The sequence below is a fragment of the Apus apus genome, chromosome 4, assembly GCF_020740795.1.
Source record: "Apus apus isolate bApuApu2 chromosome 4, bApuApu2.pri.cur, whole genome shotgun sequence".
NCBI classification, from domain to species: domain Eukaryota; kingdom Metazoa; phylum Chordata; class Aves; order Apodiformes; family Apodidae; genus Apus; species Apus apus.
This window is the reverse complement of record NC_067285.1, coordinates 86,372,654-86,390,518: the sequence shown is the minus strand read 5'-3', so window position 1 is coordinate 86,390,518 and position 17,865 is coordinate 86,372,654. Positions and strand designations below refer to the sequence as shown.

The window sequence follows — 17,865 nt, the reverse complement described above, 5'->3', positions numbered from 1 at the left end:
AGGTTCTCCCTCACTGGAACGCAGAGCTTCCAAGATTTCATCTAGCAGGGGGCAGTAGGCTGAAACGTCTGATAGCAGGTCTGCTAAACCGGCATGGGCAAGGGGACGGGCTGTGGCAGTCCCAACAGATAGCCCTCTGTCACCACCACTACGTAAGGTCTGACGCAAGAGGAAAGGAAAAAAAAGGAAAAAAACCTGCCACCACCTAACAGCAGTGTCAGGGAGAAGCTGGACCACCTTCCCAAGCACCGTGTATATTCCCCTGTGCTGATCAAAAGAAAAACATTTCTAGCTGACAGATGAGGAAGCTCTTGAATGCAAGAAACAAACACTCACACAAATAGATGACATAATTAAGTAGCTTAGGGTTCCAAGCTCCAGAGAATTTCTATTTGGATTGGAAAGGCTCTGTATTTGTCTTAAGACAGAACAGCTTCCTGTCCCTGGTTTCCCATGACATCATTTCCCTTTTGTAACACACTTGAGCATCTAGTAAATGGCCAGCTTCCTAGCTAGTACAGCGTATGAACATACTCTGTCTGCTCTAGAAGTTATTTACAGTACAGGACATTCTTCCCTCTTACCAAACAAAACAAACCCCCTCAACTAGAGGTATAAAGGCTTCTTTACCAACTTCTTTCTCTCTAATAAGACTCTTATAAGTCTTGTACAGCCTCTAGCAGTGTTTCAACCTGGCCTAGGCTTTCAGAGTTCAGAGCACACATTTCTCCCTACTTATGTTCTAGCATCACTTCAAGCTTCATAGCCATCCCCACCAACATACCTGACAGCCACCTCTGCATATTGTTGCATATTGACCAGTAAAAGGCTCACTGAGAGACAACTCACTAGAAAGGATGTGATGAAATTTGTGTATTTACCCACCAAAGCCTTTCCAAAAGGAAAATCTTGTTAGATGGAGAAACCTAAAATCTTCATTTCACACCAAGAAAGCCAAGGTTTCTGAACCTAAAAGTTCATTGGTTCTCACCCAAGGCATCAAGCTGTAACAAGAAATGCTGTTTCATAAGAGTAATTAGCATAAAGAGACTAGGGGTGAATACTTACCACAAAATAATTTCAGTGAGAATTCTAGCAAAAAATTCTGCAAAACTAGGAATGAATCCTTGCCAGAAAGACCTAAAGAATACACACCACTTCTGGGCTGATACTTCATGGTACAGTGACTTCAATGCCTCATGTTGAAGCACTTGAAAAAAAATCTCAATTTGAGAAGCCACTTAAATATCTTTCCTCCCATTTCTCAATTTCATATCACTCCCAACAGCATCTACAATGATCATGTTTGTGGAGAAGTTACTGAAAAGTAGTACTTTGATCACCCTTAATCACAGTTTACTTTACTTTTTTTTGTTGTAGATATTGCTGTTTCATTCTAATAAATTTTTCTCCTACATGGTTTACAATTCCAGAAGTAGAATTTATATATGCACAGGACAGCAGAAGGCAACTGACACTATCTGATTTTATTTTATTAAAAACTCAGGGGAATGTAAAAAAACACCTAGAAGACATCTTCCAGCAGACTAGGGAATAGTCAATTTCAAAAATCAAAGCTCTTTGCAAGAAAAAAAAACAACCAACCAACCAACCAACCACATTAGATAATTTGGGTATTTCAAGTGGGGCTACAGGGACTTTTTGCTGTCAAGAAAAAGAAAAAATCTTGTCAGCTGCATTCTTAAGAAGATCATGGCAATACAAAGATTAAGTTTCTAAGGTTGTAACATACTGGAAGTGGAGAAATACAGAAAGCTTTCCAAGTGTTAACCCAGCACTTTATTCATATGATAAAGGAAAAATTTACCCAAGATAGAAGCCCACATTAAAAGTGACCCAATGGATTTTAGGTTGCCTGTAATATCACAAGCCTTATCCTCCAGACGGGAACAAGGCCACGGCATCTGGTTAGCAAGCCTGTGAAATATGGAAGTATTCCACAAGAACAGTTTCCCACAACTTTTAAGTTTTGTGAAATGCAAATTTCATACCCAATACCACCTTAATTTAAATGATGTAGATACAAAAGCAGGACACTAGCAAAAAAACTTGTCTGACCAATAATCAGTCTAAGACAAGCACTATAATCAGAAACAGATTATGTACATACCACTTACATCATTAAGTGCCCACAACCTTAATGTAGCTTCAAGAGCTGTTTCTGCATTTACTTAAGAACTCAGATTAGAAGCATATGAAAAATGAAAGTGATATTTAGTTTCTGATAGTTAAAAATATTACAAACTTTTAGCTTTTATTGAAAATTAAATATATTAGCAAAAGCAAGATTTAAGAAATATTTTACAAATGATTTACATACAAGAAAGCCAGTATCAGACATATTCACAAATATGCAAACCTTTAATTACAAAAAGTACCTATTGGCAGCACGATGCTAACCTTGCCACTGCAATGTGCTCTACTATTGATATGAATAAGGCATAGAACTCACATTGGTACCAACTTAAGAAGTTCAAATAAAACTTTAAGCTTTAAAATCCTGGACGCACAATCCCCAATACACACACACGCACCCACACTCCAAGATTTTTTCTTCTAAGCTCTATAAACTAAGTGTGTGCTTTGGAAGAACAGCCAGCCTGAAAAGCCCAGTAGAAATGGAACTGGTACTAGCATTTAGTTTTCAGTTTCCTCTTTAACATATACAGGCCTAGGTATGTAAACCATATTCACAGTTTAAGTACTTTTAGACAAGAAATACCTTTTTTTTTTGCATTTGTTTCTTTAAAATTGGCTCTCAGTTCAGCATACAGTTCATAATGTCACCTGTTTTGTGATGCATACATTTACAAGATAAGTTAAAAATCTGTGCCATATTCATGGTCAAGATAATTCAACAAGAGTAGTAATATCCAACAGTGACATTCAATACTATATTTCAAATAATTGTGCAAACAGCAAAAGAAGAATTGTATGAGGCAAACTTAGATGCAAAACTTTTAATACCTCCTCAATGTTGTAAACTTGGACTGTCAGCCTTAAGTTCTGTACGTCCCACAGCTTTAAAAAGTCAGTGGCTAAAATCATCAAGTCTCAAAAACGTTGTCTTCTACATAGTGCAAATTGTAATGTAGGTAACGTGAAAAACATATCTAGCTGGATTGACTTGGTGTAATCATCAGTGGTCTTCTCTCCTAGTTGAAAAAAGTTTGCATTCAAAGAACCACGTAGTTCATCAGGAGGGTGGGCAGGAGAGACAAAAAGCAGTTTCATTACACTTCTCAAACCAGCGCTAGATGTGCAAAGGCAGCAAAAATTCCAGCTGCTACTACAACCAGAACAGAGCAACTTTTCAGGAAGACCCAGGCGGTTAGTCACTTGGACTGGTCTCTAGAAAAATATGTGAGTATATGTTGGATTTTTATCAGACGGTCTTTTAAAGACATCATGGAGAGAACTGACAGCTGATACCTGGGGTCTACTGGAAGAACAGCTAGAAGCCACCAACACCAAGCAGGACCATTGGGCATTGCCTAAAAATAAAAGTTAAATCAGTTACTCATAACCAATGCAGTAGAGTTGACTAACACAAAGAATCAAAAGACACAGTCATCAAGAACAAAAAGTAGTTTAAAGTTTATGCAGCAGTTTATGGCACTAGCCAAAGATTACTCCACAGCAGCATATCATCCTTTCCAGCAAAAACTGTCAAACAGTGAAAGAATTGCCTTTCTTATAAGAGAAACAAGATGCAAGCCTTACTGCCTTCAAAGCTGGGGAAAAAAGTATTTTTTCTTTTACTGTTTAGTAGTAGTTAACAGGGTTTTTCTTTTTAGAAGTAAGCACCTAATAATTGATATTAAATGATGTCTCACCTGTATATTTTCTTCCCTGTCAGGCATTGGCCCAAAGTGCTGAAGAATTTGAGTGCGAAATTTGTTTCTTAAGTTTTGGAACCAACTGCAGGCCTGATTGTAAACAAAATTGTGAAGTTCTCTCAGTTTCTTTAGTTCTTCTTCATCAGCAACCTATAGCAGGAATGTTATGAAAATATCATTAGAGATACAGAAGCAATTACTAAGGTGTTTAAGCTAAAATAAAAGAACATTTTATTTCAACTACATTTAGATCTACTTCTTGCATTCTCCTACACCTTGACTGCTAATGACTGAATAGTAAAGAAGTCCTGTGATATTTTTAAAAGTTACAGCTTCAAATACTGTTCAAACAAAAAGCATAGTATTTCTTTTGTTGCTTTATAGTAATAAAAAAATAAGCTAGCTTCCATTTCTTCTGTGTGGTGACACTGAATCTTCCAGTGGCCTAAGGACCTAAAAATTTGAAATAGAGCTCTCAAAAACAAATCAAGCAAAAAATCTTAAGATATTAACACTAGTAAGTATTTAGGCAGCATTCTGGATACCTTAACATCTTCTAAATATTCAATGTCTGCAGTGCAATAACCATCTTTCATCCCTCTCTGTAAAACTCGAAATCTCTTTCCACCAACTGTATCAACAACGGACCGTCCATCGGGTAGAAAATGAACATTCCTAATTTGCAGCATGCATCCATAATCTGCAAAACTAAAAGAGACACCTTGTCAACAATGCAATTACACACTTCTGAAAGGACACTTTTTAAAATGAAAAAAAGACTTAAGAGTCAAGAAGCTTAGAATTAGGATGTACACCTACCCATTCTGAGAATCACTTATACACATCCCAAACTGTTTAGTCCCAGTTTCCATACTTCTGCGAATCATTAGTCGGTATCTTGGCTCAAACACATGTAGAGGGCAAGGCACAGTAGGATATGCCATAGTGCAAACAAATATTGGAACATTCTTGGTCAAGCTTCAAGAGAACATAAAAAGAAATATATGGCTTAAAAACCTAAGCACGGAACTATGCCAAGACAATACATTATTTTTTTCAGTGTGTTCGCTGTATTTGAGGTCATAAAGCACTCTTTTTGAAGTTTAATAACAAGAACATTGTAATAACTTTTATAAACAATAAAAACAAATAGTAGTAGCAGTGGCTGAATATCTATGCACTGGTTTGAATACATACTGGACAGTAAACCTGTTATTGCTTATAACTAAATGACTATTTATCTAGACAGTATTTTATCAGTGAACGAAGTGCTTTGTTTTGGGGGCAGGAATGTTGGTTATTTTTTTCCTTTTTGCTTTAGTTTGAGCCATAAAAGCCATTATGCCCTCAGAGTCCCAGTCCTTCTGGAACTAAAAAAACATGTAGCAGCAACTACACAGTAGCTAGGTCACCATTTAGACTATTTTCAATTATAGACTCAATATCACAAGATGCAACTCAGGGTATAATTTTTACCTTTCACTGTGCCTCAGCAGGCCTAGCTGGAAAACAAATTCTTATTCATACTATCTTATCAAATATGTACAGTTGATAGTTGTTACAAACAAGTTAGCATTAAAACATTAGCAGGTATATAATACCTTTCAGACTACGAAACTTAATTTTAATGCATGGATTCTGTTTGGCAAGTCTCATAAGCTGTAGTTTTATAGCTACATTTTAGCACTTACAATGATCATCAACGTACAATTAATGTCTATCATGAACTGCTTTGAAAGCAACTCAAGTATCTGAGATTCTGCAGCCAACTAAAGAGGACAATTCCATTAACAACAGCAAAGCTAAAACTGAAGCTCCATGACAGTACACACAGAAAAAGAAGCAGAATGGCAAACATATTTTGTAGAGAACTGAAGGGCCTCATGTTACTACTACTAAAGAGTAGGCTTTTTTATTTCTAACATAGTTAAAAAACTTTAATTAATTAACTAATTTTCTGAAATACATGTCTTTATACTCCTTCTTGCATCCAGAATATGCCATTATTAATAATCAAAAAATGAACACATTTCTAAAAAGGATTTCCATACCAATCTCTCAGGATTTCTAGATAAAAGACAACAAGCTTACTTTGAGTGTTCAGCTGTTTCTTCAGCATGAATTCTTTTTCTCTCATATAATTCATCAGACAAATATTTCATTATTAATTCCTCCAGCAATTCTGTTATGCTGTATTTTCTGCTTGCAAGGTACTGTAAGCAATTTAAAAAATTATTAATATTTCTTTTTATATATATTAACAAAAGGCTTGAGAAAATGCAAGTTTCATTTAAAACCATTTTGTATAAAATGTGTCATAAGTTAGATTTAAATGCATGAAAACTTACAGCTCTGAAATTCTTATGTTTCATTACTTAACCTCTAACATTACTCTAATAGCTGAAAATGAGATTCTCTGTTTTAATTCTTAGTGTCTAATACAGTTTGTATTTCTATGCTTTTACCAGAGACAGAATTGATTTCCCAGGTTATACAGCCACACAAATAAGTGCACAGAAATCACAGAGAGGTTCAACTGAATAGTTACCAAAGTTTACAAATGCTCAGGATTTAATTACACCAATAAAGCAGATGGTCACAGAAACACAAAGCCTCTAAGATGCTGAGACAAACCTAATCAACTTGTATTGACAAAGCATGTCTTAAGTTTTTCCTTTCTAGCAGCAATCCATAACCTAAGCGAATCCAAGTTGTTAAGTCAAACAGCCTTTAAAATAATACAATATATTTTATTTGTGAGCTCTACTGAGAAACAGTACCTCTTTCAAACTCTCCTTACAGAGTGGACACTGGGGAGCATGATCTAAACACCGTTCCAAGCAACCTTTGCAAAAAGTATGTCCACAAGGGGTTGTCACCGGCTCAAAGAATAGCCTGAAACAAAGTTACTAAAAGTTAGATACCATGGCAAGTGTGTCTTTCTGGAAGAGTCAGTAATCAACCTCTTTAACTTTTAAGACTGGCTATATCATAACAAACCAGAGGCAATTAATCTAATATCTTCTTATTCTCCTTTTCCTCTCTATAATGCACTTTGCTTCCATTTGCCACTGCACCACTCATTTTGTGTTTTCTGATGCATCGGGACATATTTCAACACTCTAAATATCTAAACATTTATTCCAGTGTACAATGATTTTGGTCTCACCACAAAGCAATTCAGAATACACAAAACTAAGTGATTCTTTGGGGAGCAAAGTTGTTTTAATAGCAGTATTACACACTACTAACATAACTATGGACAGTTTAGTATACACCATGTTACAAGGTATTCATTCTGAAAACCAAGATGACTCCATAAGAGTTTTCAAATACAAAGGCTACATTTAAGTAGACCAAAATTCTTCAATAACTACACCTCCTAGACAAATATGAGGCTCACAGGCTATACTTATCAGAATTAGCCTTCCCAAAATAATAAGTTAAATAGTTTTATTGACTGAAAAAAACCTCCAAAAGAATCTGTTGTTTTAAGGTTACCAGTTAACAATTCCAAAAGTAATTTAAAAGGCAGCTTGATAAAAACAATTCTGTATTATATAGCATTGTAGCAAGTAACACATTTCAAAAACACAACTCTAGTGAAGGCTGGAAATTACTGATATGAAAACTGATCACAACCTGTCACTACCTCCCTCAGTTTGTATGTGTCACGCAATGTGGTCAAGCATTTATAACAGAAATCAAGGAGGAAATCTTACCTCATACATAGAGAGCACTCAAAATCTGATATATCGATCAAATCCCCTGGAACAGTTCCAAAAGCCAGTGTCATGTCCCTTTTTGTACTTTCTAAGGAAAAGTAAGACAAAATACTCTTTCAAAGAAAGGCACAAGACAGTAAGCACTTAAATTTTAAAGTAAGTGACTGTTTACCTCCTTGTTTTTTGTGTTTGTTTCTTCCATCTTCACATACAACTGTATCCTGTTCTGAAAAGGAAAGCTTTCTTTTCAACAAAGCGCCTTTTTCTTGGCCAGAGAGAAGAGGTTCAGAAGACACTCTCTTTAAGCCACCTTCCTTGGCTAGGTCTTTTGTTGAGTTAAGAGCATGAGCAGACTGTGCACGATTTAAGCTTCCACTGACAGGCTCCAGTACCTCTGATCCTCCTAAACTCTAAAATAGCAAGATGAACTGAACTTTACTTAAGAAGTAACACAAATAAAGTATACAAGATGTGAACAGGCAAAGACAAATAAGTCAAATTGATAGCCACAATTAGTTAGTTAGGTAACCAGAAGAATCTGGTAAGTCAAGAAAGTCCTAAAATTTGCTTAGCATTAACAGTTTAAAGGTCTTAATCTGCTTCAAAGAAAACGAAAAAAACCTATTTCTTTTTATTTTGAAGTCACTAATTCCAAACTTCAGTACCATCTAATAAGTAGTGCATTGGAATTAGAAGTCTAACACTCCAAATGAAAATACATTAATTCCAAATTATAAGTCTTCTGTAATTAGCCAAATTGGAAAAAAACAGAATTTAGGCTGGAAAGCAGGTTTGTTACCTGCTCAGGACAAAGCTATAAGTTGCAGTAACACTTACCTCAGAACCAAGTAGAAAAGGTTTATTTCGAATATGTGGTGAACTCCAAGCAGACTCCTTTAGACTTTCTCCCAACTTCTCTGGCGACAGCACATCACACAATGTCTAGAAAACAAACATCTAAATGTTCATAATGATGATAAAGGATCTATACATAGCTTTATTACATAACTACATTAAAAAAATCTATATTGTTATCCTCATAAATAGAGATTTATTTAAGCACTGAGAAATAAGAGTTAAGAACAAGCAGAATCCTCCATGCCTATCCTACTAAAAATAATCTAAAAATCTTTTCTACTGTGTGGTCTTCAAACAGACAGACACTATCAATTCAATATGATGCAGCTTTTTCAATGTAAATTTTTATTATCAAAGAAAAGCTGTCAAGCTCTGAGCACAAAAGCGTTTGGTTTAGAATATTTAACTTGGTGCCTGCTTTCCAGTTTTCTGGACTTTCATTCAGTTATCTTCAAAAGTATATGTACTTTGAAAGGTGTACTTGAATCTTGCACATTAGGACTATTTCTTCAGTGTAGTATGATAAATTTTGGAGGAATTAATCTGCCACCGGAGTCTTCTCTGAATGTGTTGATGATTTTTAAATGCATGAAGTCTACCATAATGGAAGATTTATAATGGAATCAAGTCAGAGATAGTAATCCAGTTTCAAAAAAAACCCCTTACCCTTTCTACTTCTAGCTTGGCTGGAAGAAAGTCCTCATCAAGGGCTAAGCACTGTAGAAACAGTTGTAAGGCATCACCTAAAAAGCCAGAGTCCTGCAGCACTTTCCCTTTCCAGAAGTAGACCTGTAAAACAGACACCACAAAGACATTTCTAGAGAGCATGCAGAATGGCAGTATTCATCCTACAGGCATTACAACAGAGTAAGAATTAGAACCCTCCATAACAAAATGAATGTAGGTCTTCAACAAACTTCAGCTGTGCACAGTGTGGTCTACCTATATGCCTTGTCTAACATACATTCCCTACAGTGTTTGAAAGGAGTCATGGAATAGGCTGGTGTTAGTGTTCTTTCAGTTAATTTGCTTTGGCTTACACAAATGGTTAAAAACCTGACTAGCACTGAATTTACAAAAAGTCTGAATTTTCCCTTTCTATGAGCCTTCAGAGGGGAAGAAGCGGGACATGCAATGCAAATTATGACATAATCTCATACATCTCACCCATTTTTCCCCTCTGTTTTACTAAAAGCCTTATGGTTCCAGCCTGCAAAACACTAACTACAAACCAAACAATTCACACAACCATGTGTCCCTTACATACACCTTAAACTATATTTGCAACACAAAACCATGCACTTTTTAAATTGCTTCCTCCAACTATATTTTATTCTTGAACACTAGACAGCAGTGGGGCTGGGGGGGGAATCTGTTCACTATTTTCTCTGAAAGAAAAAAAAAAAGGGGGGGAGAACACTACTGAATTTTGCTGAACCTACATGTGATTATATGGTATTAGAACTAATAAGTCCCTATACAACTTCCCTAAATTTTAAAAAATTGTTTGTCATAATATAAATATGAGTCACATAAAATCAACTGTTACCTAACAAAAGTTAGATAAACAACAACTTCTAGTTATATATGAGATTTTTGGATAATGGGCTGGAAAACCAAAAAAAAAAAAAAATGAAACCAGTAAACCTCAGAGTGCAGTTTCTACTGGGCAACTGCCAGTATTAACAGTAGAATCTGTTAAACAAGGCTGTCAGATGAGGGCATGCATCATCTTTGATGGATTTAGGCAGTTTCATTAAGATGTATCATGAAGAAGGAACGTATGCTAATTATCCTCTTACAGACAGCTTATTTCCCTTCAGAGATAACTGTTTGAGAAATCCATCAAACCAATCTCATGTAAGAGAAGTGAGTTTTCTTCCTAAACATACAGAGGAAAGTAGACAGTACTACCAGTGCCAAGAGGCAAAAAGTAGGATGCTCTCGAATTTGCAGTAGCCAGGGAACTACTTAACACAGGAGAGACCAAGACAGCAGTAGCTATCTTGCCTTGTGCAGTGAGATCTTTCTGTTCCTGCTGTGCTCAGAGGTTAGACAGTGCTGTAATATGCAGTATCTCACAGTTCTGAAGGCCTGTGACTCCCCAGCTGCCTGTACTATTTGCAAAGCTCTGTTCCCACTGAGTTTCTTTAGGCTTTTCAAAGAAAAACTTTCCAAGCTAAAACAGCAGTGTCCTTCCCTTAATAAAAATTAACAAATAAACAAAAGAAACCCCAACCCTCAGCTGTTACAGGTTACATCATCATAAACTATCCCAATGCCAAGTATCAGAGGCACTAAAAAAGGCCCAAAAGTATACTCATTTTTTTTAGCCAATACTATTTGTAAGCTGCTTTATTGTTGTGCTAAGTATTTTTTGACTCTTTGGTAATAATATCTGGAGAAGAAAATTGTGTTGTTCTATTTATATAGCAAACTGTTTTACCAATAGAATTAAAAAAATGTGAGAGAAATGTTAACATAGAGCCAAAATTTCCAGTCCTGACTGGCAACAGTGCTCGCTCATCTCACGTGACATTCTCAAGGAAGAGATAATACTTAAAATGCTCTGACTTCGGGAAATACAAGCATAGCATAAAAACTTCAAGTAAGTGCAGAGCTTTAAAAGGACTAAGTTGTACACAGCACAAGAAACGTTAAAACTCAGTTACATCAACCTACCAAACACACAGGCCTCAGAAATTCTGCTTTCAGGCAATTAAAGCTGGCTGCACAATTTCAGCAAACCATCCAGTTAAATAACATTAACCCAAAGTTAAATTTTTAAGTATTTAATAACTTTCCTTAAGAGAACACAAATATTCTTATAAAGAAGTAATGACAAATAAATGCAGATAGCACCAAAGTACTTCAAAATACTTGCAAGAAGTCAGTTCTACTTCACTTTTTGTCCAAAGACAGCACCTCACATTGTGATAAGAAATAAAAATACCTCAAGTTTTTGATGAAGGGTAAATTAACACTTCCAAGTAGACAGGCTAGTCAACTCTAACCTTCCATACTCATCACTTCATTATCTCATATAAATAACTATTTTAAGATACCTTTTAGCATTCTGCATGTCTTATAAGAAAACATTTAAAGTAGCTGACCTGGGTTCTTAACCTGATGCAAGTATAATTCAGAATTCATTCATTTTATAGATAAGCACAGATTGTGATAAATGAAGAGTTTGTATCAGCTTACCTCTGGCCAATTTGGCATTTTAGAAATAACAAAATTTAGATCTTCTATGGCTGTTTTATATTCTTGGAGGCCAACATATGACTCAGCTCTGTAAATTCTTAGCATTAAGTCACCAGAATCTGAAGACAAAAATTAAGTAACACTTTTAATAACTCAGAAAATTGTAATTTTTAATTAGATATGCTTTCATAGTGGTATGTCATAGCCACACTTTTTTGTACCAAACTTTGAAAATTACTGGAGTACATTCTCCCCCCCCCCAATGTTTGGGTAATAAAAGTGGCAGTAATTTCAGGCTTACATCTTTCAAATCAAGCATCAAATTTCATACACTCTAATGTATATTGCAGCAACAACAGAATATATTTTAAAAGGTCTAACACTGAAGTTGACAGAATAAAGCACTGCTCAGTTCTGCTGCGACACCAGAACTTGAACACTGAGTAAACAGACTTTAGCTTTACAGTACAACCATTCAAACCCACAAAAATCTTAATAAAAGTGCAGTGAATTCCCAGATATCTAAGTATTACAAAGTTTGCTTTCATATGTTCAAGTTTTTCTTTATACTGTCATTTATTTTTAATGTCCAACACCTTTCAACTATGGCTTGAGATACAAATGCCACTTTTCCATCCGGTAAGTACCAGCAACAGTCTTCATCACTACATCGTCTGAAAAGAGACAGCCAACACAAGAAAGCTTTTAACACTTGGCAGCCCTGTTGTAAGGACTTGTACTAGTGGAACTTCTGCAACAGAAAAACCCTAGTATGTGTTTAGTAAAGAGAAGTTCTCCTGCCCAGTGTGCAGTACTTTGCACTTCTAGTATAGCAACCTCTAAATGGGAAGCATACCCATCTCCATGCCACTAAAACTATGGTTTTCATAACACAACTAATTGTAGTTTTTGCTTTGAAAAAATGCCAGCACACGGCTTTGTTCTTGATTTTTTTTATACATCTGTGTTTTTCATTGAATAAGTCACATATCGGTCTACCATAAACAATACTAAAATATTTAAGTTTATTTCAACAAGATTTTCTAAAAAGGGATTAATTTCAATTAGATACTCCATCTTAGCCTATTCTAAATGTCTAGTTCCTAATTTCCAACATTAGCATGTTTGACATTTAAAAGCCAGACTGGTCAATGTTCCCATGTATTCCAACACACTGCTTTGTATTTAGATCCACAATGCTACATATTAAAAGACCCTCGAGGAAAAGAAAGGGTTAAGAACATCAAAACTGACAAAAGATTCCACAGCTGAAACTACAGTCTTTCTGATTTCTTTGGAGTTGATAGCTTTCCTTCAAATATAAATACCCCCAAATTTGGCTTCCTTGGTTTTTATATTAGACATCATAAAATGTCTGTATTAACAGAAGTCCGGGACATCATCTAACTTAAACATGTAAATCTGCAAGCAGCAAAACTCTGACGTGTGCTTTCCTGTGGCTGTGTTTTGTGAGTGCTATAGCCTAGTAAGGTGGGAGCTCAGATCACATTCTTTAGACCATTTTCTTCTCTTGTAGTTGACTCTCTGAAGTCCAGCAGAGTTGGTATCAAACCAAATTCTTCAGAGGTAGCAGGAAGTGCAGGTCTCTGTTACGTGATAAGTTCTGTACTTGCACATAACCAGAGAGAGCTCATCCTTCAAGTGTAGAAAATGACATGAGGAACTCTGAGGTTTTTTTTCTGAAGGGAGCCTGAAGGACAATTTGAAAATTAAAATGTGAGTTCAAGTCTACAGTAGGTGGACATTTTGTCCTTTTCTTTTTCAAAGAGAAAAGCATGGCTCCAACTGAACTGGTACAAAACAAAGGGCTAAGCGAAGGAGTTTAACTTGCCACGCCAACTCTGCTGCTGAACACTGCCAAAGAATGATCGAATACATATAATAAATTAAGTCTAAATATTTGCAAGACTAAAACCCTAAATTTGTATGTCAAATTTGGCAACCATAATTTCTAGGCTCTGTAATTATGAAAACACTGGTTTACATATTTCAGCATATATTTCAGTTTGAAAACATCGAAAGCATACATTTCTATGTTTGAAAGCACATATTTCAAAGATTTCAAGACTTTAGACCAAAGATTAAATACAGCAGAAACACCATTTGTATTTGAATTTTCAATTTCAGCAACCCAACACATCATAAATACCGAAATCACTCACTTCTACCATGCCCAAAGACAAATTACTTCAATATAAGGACACCAAGTACGTTCAACACAGACTAGTTATTATTACATTAATAGTAAAATATATGAAGGTGTACACATAAAAACCCACTCAGTTATTTTTTTATACTACTTCCAAAGCATCTGCTCCTGGCTACTGTCAGTATATGCATACCAATACAGGAACCATCTCTGGTCTGATCCTGCATGTTTTATGTATGGTTCTTAAAAACATACCGAATTATTAAAAATAAAAGACATGCATATCAAAACGACTATGCAGAAAAAACTTTAGGACACAGTGTTTATTAATACAGTACTACAGCATCGTCCCAGTGGTCAGGGTTGGAACATACAACCCCTGAGAAGAACCTGAAAGAACTGGGTTTGTTTAGTGGAAAACAATTACAAAAGGACTTGGGAGAACCCAACAGTCTCCTAGAATCCAAGAGGAGGCTACCTAGAAGAGTCTTTGCTGAAATGCATGGGTGAAAAAGAAGAGGCAATGGTTATAAAGTGAAATAAGGGCAGTTCTGATGTGAAATAAGGAGGAAGTATTTCACAATGAGGAAAATTAACCTTTGAGCAGGTTGCCCAGAGAGGCTGTGGAATCTTCATCCTTGTAGGTTTTCACAATCCAGCTGGACAAAACATTACAAACTGCTCCAAACTCAGTGTTTATTCTGCTTTGAACAGGAGATTCATTGGTCAATAGACCTCCTGATGCCCATTCCAGCAGGAACCAGTCTGTGATTCAGACCAAACTCAAGCCTATTAGTGGTGTGTTTCAGGATACTTGATTAAAGACAAGCTGTACTTTGATTTTAATCCAATATACTTCTTTAACTAAACTATTTCATTTCAACCTCTGCAAGCAATATATTAACCATATGAATGTTAACATTCCTCCTGTTCTTCAAAAGTCACTTTTACACCATGGCAAGTATTTCTCTATCAGATGTTTCAAGTAATGTAAGAAAGTTATGAAAAGATACTATTTGAGTAAAGGGACAACACTTTACTCAGGATATAAGATTTGTGCTTATCACAATTTTTCAACTACCTACATAAAAAGAAACTGAGATGAATTACCAGTGAGGAAATACTGAAACAGAACATGTATTGTTTTGAACACAAATACATTTCTTATGTTACATCTTTTCCACCTAAAAGTGTGGAGGACAGAGAAAGTGCACCAGCAGCTACTAATTAGTTCTCTACTAGCCTGGAATCACCTTCAATTTGTAGTTGTGAGCCCACAGCTCTAAACTAACATTTAATGTACATCTGCACTCTGATTTATGAATTCTTTGTTATCTTCACCAGAATGCTTAGAAAATACTTAGCTCCCAGGACTGGAGACATAGGAAACAGCTGTACAAGGGATTGCAAACTGTGCTTCTAGCACTTAATTCTAGCACATATACTAAATTTGAATAACAAAATTGTGGATAAGCATCACAACAGGTAACTACTCTCAAATTTCAAAGACAAAATTGAAGATATAGCTTCATAAGAAAAGGAAACAAAATTCTTTCCCCACAGATATTTAAATGCTATTGATATATCCATAAAAGAAAAATTAACTGTAGTTTGCAGAATTAATTTTCTCTTTTATTCTTTCAAAAGCATCTTGAAACATGGAACAGGACCCCTGCAAACATTTATGATCTATAATGAATTCACTACTTTGTACCCTGAAGGCCAGAGTTTTGACTTAGTGACTTTTATGGCTCAATGCTGTTGCTCAGAACACACACACACAAAAAAGTCCACTCCTTACACATACAAGATTTAAAATAGATCATCCACTTTCTTAAGTCACATCTATTCCATATTTCCTACGTTTTGGAAACACCCTGGAAAGCAATGTAGAACCAAGGGCCACAAGTAAGCTTTTTCAAATTAGGTTGCCAAAAGGCATATAATATATATATGTGAGACTTAATCCCACCTACATTGAAAACAGTTTGTTCTTGAACTAGATCTAACATATCTCCGCAGAACAGATTGGAAGGATTAGACTTATGCAAGCTTTTGGGTTTTTTTTCTCTGCTGCAGACAACAGGTCAAATGTAATATACTTAAATCTATAAAAATATTAATTCCTAAATTTCTGAACAGAAATAAAATGGTACAAATGAATATGGAATTCCACAGGTCACCAGGTGTTAAAATCCACAGTCTAATAAAAACAACAAAGGAATCTTGTCACTGGATTCATCTAGGTATTTCGATCAATCAAATCTGACTCTCTCCACAGATTTAAACTCTAAAAAACTGAGTGTATCTCAAGTGTTCATGGAACCAGACACGCTGCTTGCAATTAATACAGGGCAGTCTAAAACCGTACCTCCACCTCCCCTCTTTGCACCCTCTCAACAGAATATTATAAAACTCCAACCACACCCACCTATGATGTCACTGCCATTACACAACCTGTCCCCCTCCATGCCTGTCTGCTTACGCAACTAGGCCCGGCCTGCTGGGAATTGTCTTGGTGACACTTAAGACCGTGAAAATAGGTCTCTCTCAGGAAACAAGGTTAAATACAGCGACAGAATTTCTCTTGTCCATGCACAGCGATTACTAAATACAAACCAAAACAAAGCCTAAAAACTCTTCTGTAAACAAGTCCCAGGAAAGCATGTGTGGGGGGAAAAAAAGCCATGGAGAAGCCTAGGTTGGACGCTCCTCCAGTGCCTCTGAGGTGTACCACACAACTAGGCTTGGTGCTCCACTGAGGTCTGAACAGATGTGCGTCCCGCAACCCGTCACTCCACTCCCCCATGCTGCGGGAAGGATCCCTGAATCCTCTCAGCAAACTCGAGAGAAGTTCGGATGTTCTTTATCGGTCCATTTCGACCACCGGCGGCAGCGAGGAAGAGAGGCTGAGGGGCAGGAAGGAAATGCACGCCCACCAACTCCGCCGCACTTCCAGCCCCCCGAGCCTGCCCTGCTTCACTACCAGCTGGACCCGCTCCTGCCGGGACTAGGGCGGGTAGCGAGGCGGGAGTGCGCGGCCAGAGACAGGGCGGAGAACGAGCCTTACCTGCTCGCAGAGCCTGGCTGGCGGCGCCCAGAGCTTCTCGGAAGCGGCCCTGGGCCAGCAACTCCTCTAGCCGGCTGCCGGTCCTCGCCCTCTCGCACTCGCCCGGGAACCACTTCTCCGCCAGCTGGCTAAGAACGACGCTGGTCCGCAGCGGGGCAGGGGCCATGCCGGTGCCCCCCGCCGGCAGCAGCCAGTCCCGGCAGCGGCGGCAGCGGGCCCGCAGCTCCCTCCGGAGACAGCGGCGGCAGTAGGTGTGCCCGCACGGGACGGTGACCGGCTCGCCCAGGAACCTGCCGCAGCCGCAGCAGCGCAGCGGCCCCTCGGCCGCGCCCCCGCCCTCCGCCGCGGCCCCGCGGCCCCGGCTCCAGCCGAGCCCCTGCCGCAGGCGGTAGTTCAGCAGCAGGCAGTCCACCAGGGTGGCGAGGCGCTGAGGTCCGGCGAGGGGCCCGAGGCACAGCGACGCCAGGGACGCGCCCACCACTTCCTTCAGGCGGCTCCCGGGCACCAGCCGCTCGCCCAGCCACGGCAGCAGCTCCTGCTCTCCATCTGCTTCCTCGGCCGGGCTCCCGCTGCCGCCCGGCTCCGGCGACACCTCAGAGCCCACGGCCACGGGAGAGGACGCCATCGGCAGCGCGGCTGCGGCGGGGGGTGTGGCGCTCCGGCGGCGGCCGCGGCGCTGGGCTCGGCGCGGCGCGCGGCGGCACTGGCGGCGCGGGGCGGAGGAAGCGAGACACCCTGGGCGGGGGGGCGGGGTGTCACGTGCGCGCCTCTGCGCGCGCGACCCGGGGCCACGGTCCCCCGCCCTGCCGGGAGGCGGTGGCGCGCGCCCAGCGCTGCCCGCCTTTCAAACCGCTCCGCCGCGCGCGCTCGCCCCGCCGCCGCCTTACATAAACACGCGGCGTCAGCTGACCGCCGCGCGCGCCGGCCATTGGCGGCGGGAGGCGCCGCGGGGGGGGGGGGGGCGGGGCCGGGGCC

The 17,865-nt window shown here is 38.8% G+C and overlaps 1 protein-coding gene across 1 annotated transcript; it reads right to left on the bottom strand.

Moving 5' to 3' along the window:
* Positions 1-1,467: 1,467 nt before the first annotated feature.
* On the bottom strand, positions 1,468-17,629 carry LONRF1 (LON peptidase N-terminal domain and ring finger 1). The gene is made up of 12 exons (XM_051616537.1): positions 16,891-17,629; positions 11,651-11,769; positions 9,110-9,232; positions 8,423-8,527; positions 7,758-7,995; positions 7,583-7,673; positions 6,641-6,755; positions 5,952-6,073; positions 4,680-4,838; positions 4,406-4,568; positions 3,858-4,010; positions 1,468-3,515 (listed from the first exon to the last, which is right to left on the bottom strand). Exons 1-12 carry the CDS (start codon positions 17,513-17,515, stop codon positions 3,357-3,359), a joined length of 2,172 nt encoding a protein of 723 aa, XP_051472497.1. The 5' UTR covers positions 17,516-17,629; the 3' UTR covers positions 1,468-3,356.
* Positions 17,630-17,865: the final 236 nt, after the last annotated feature.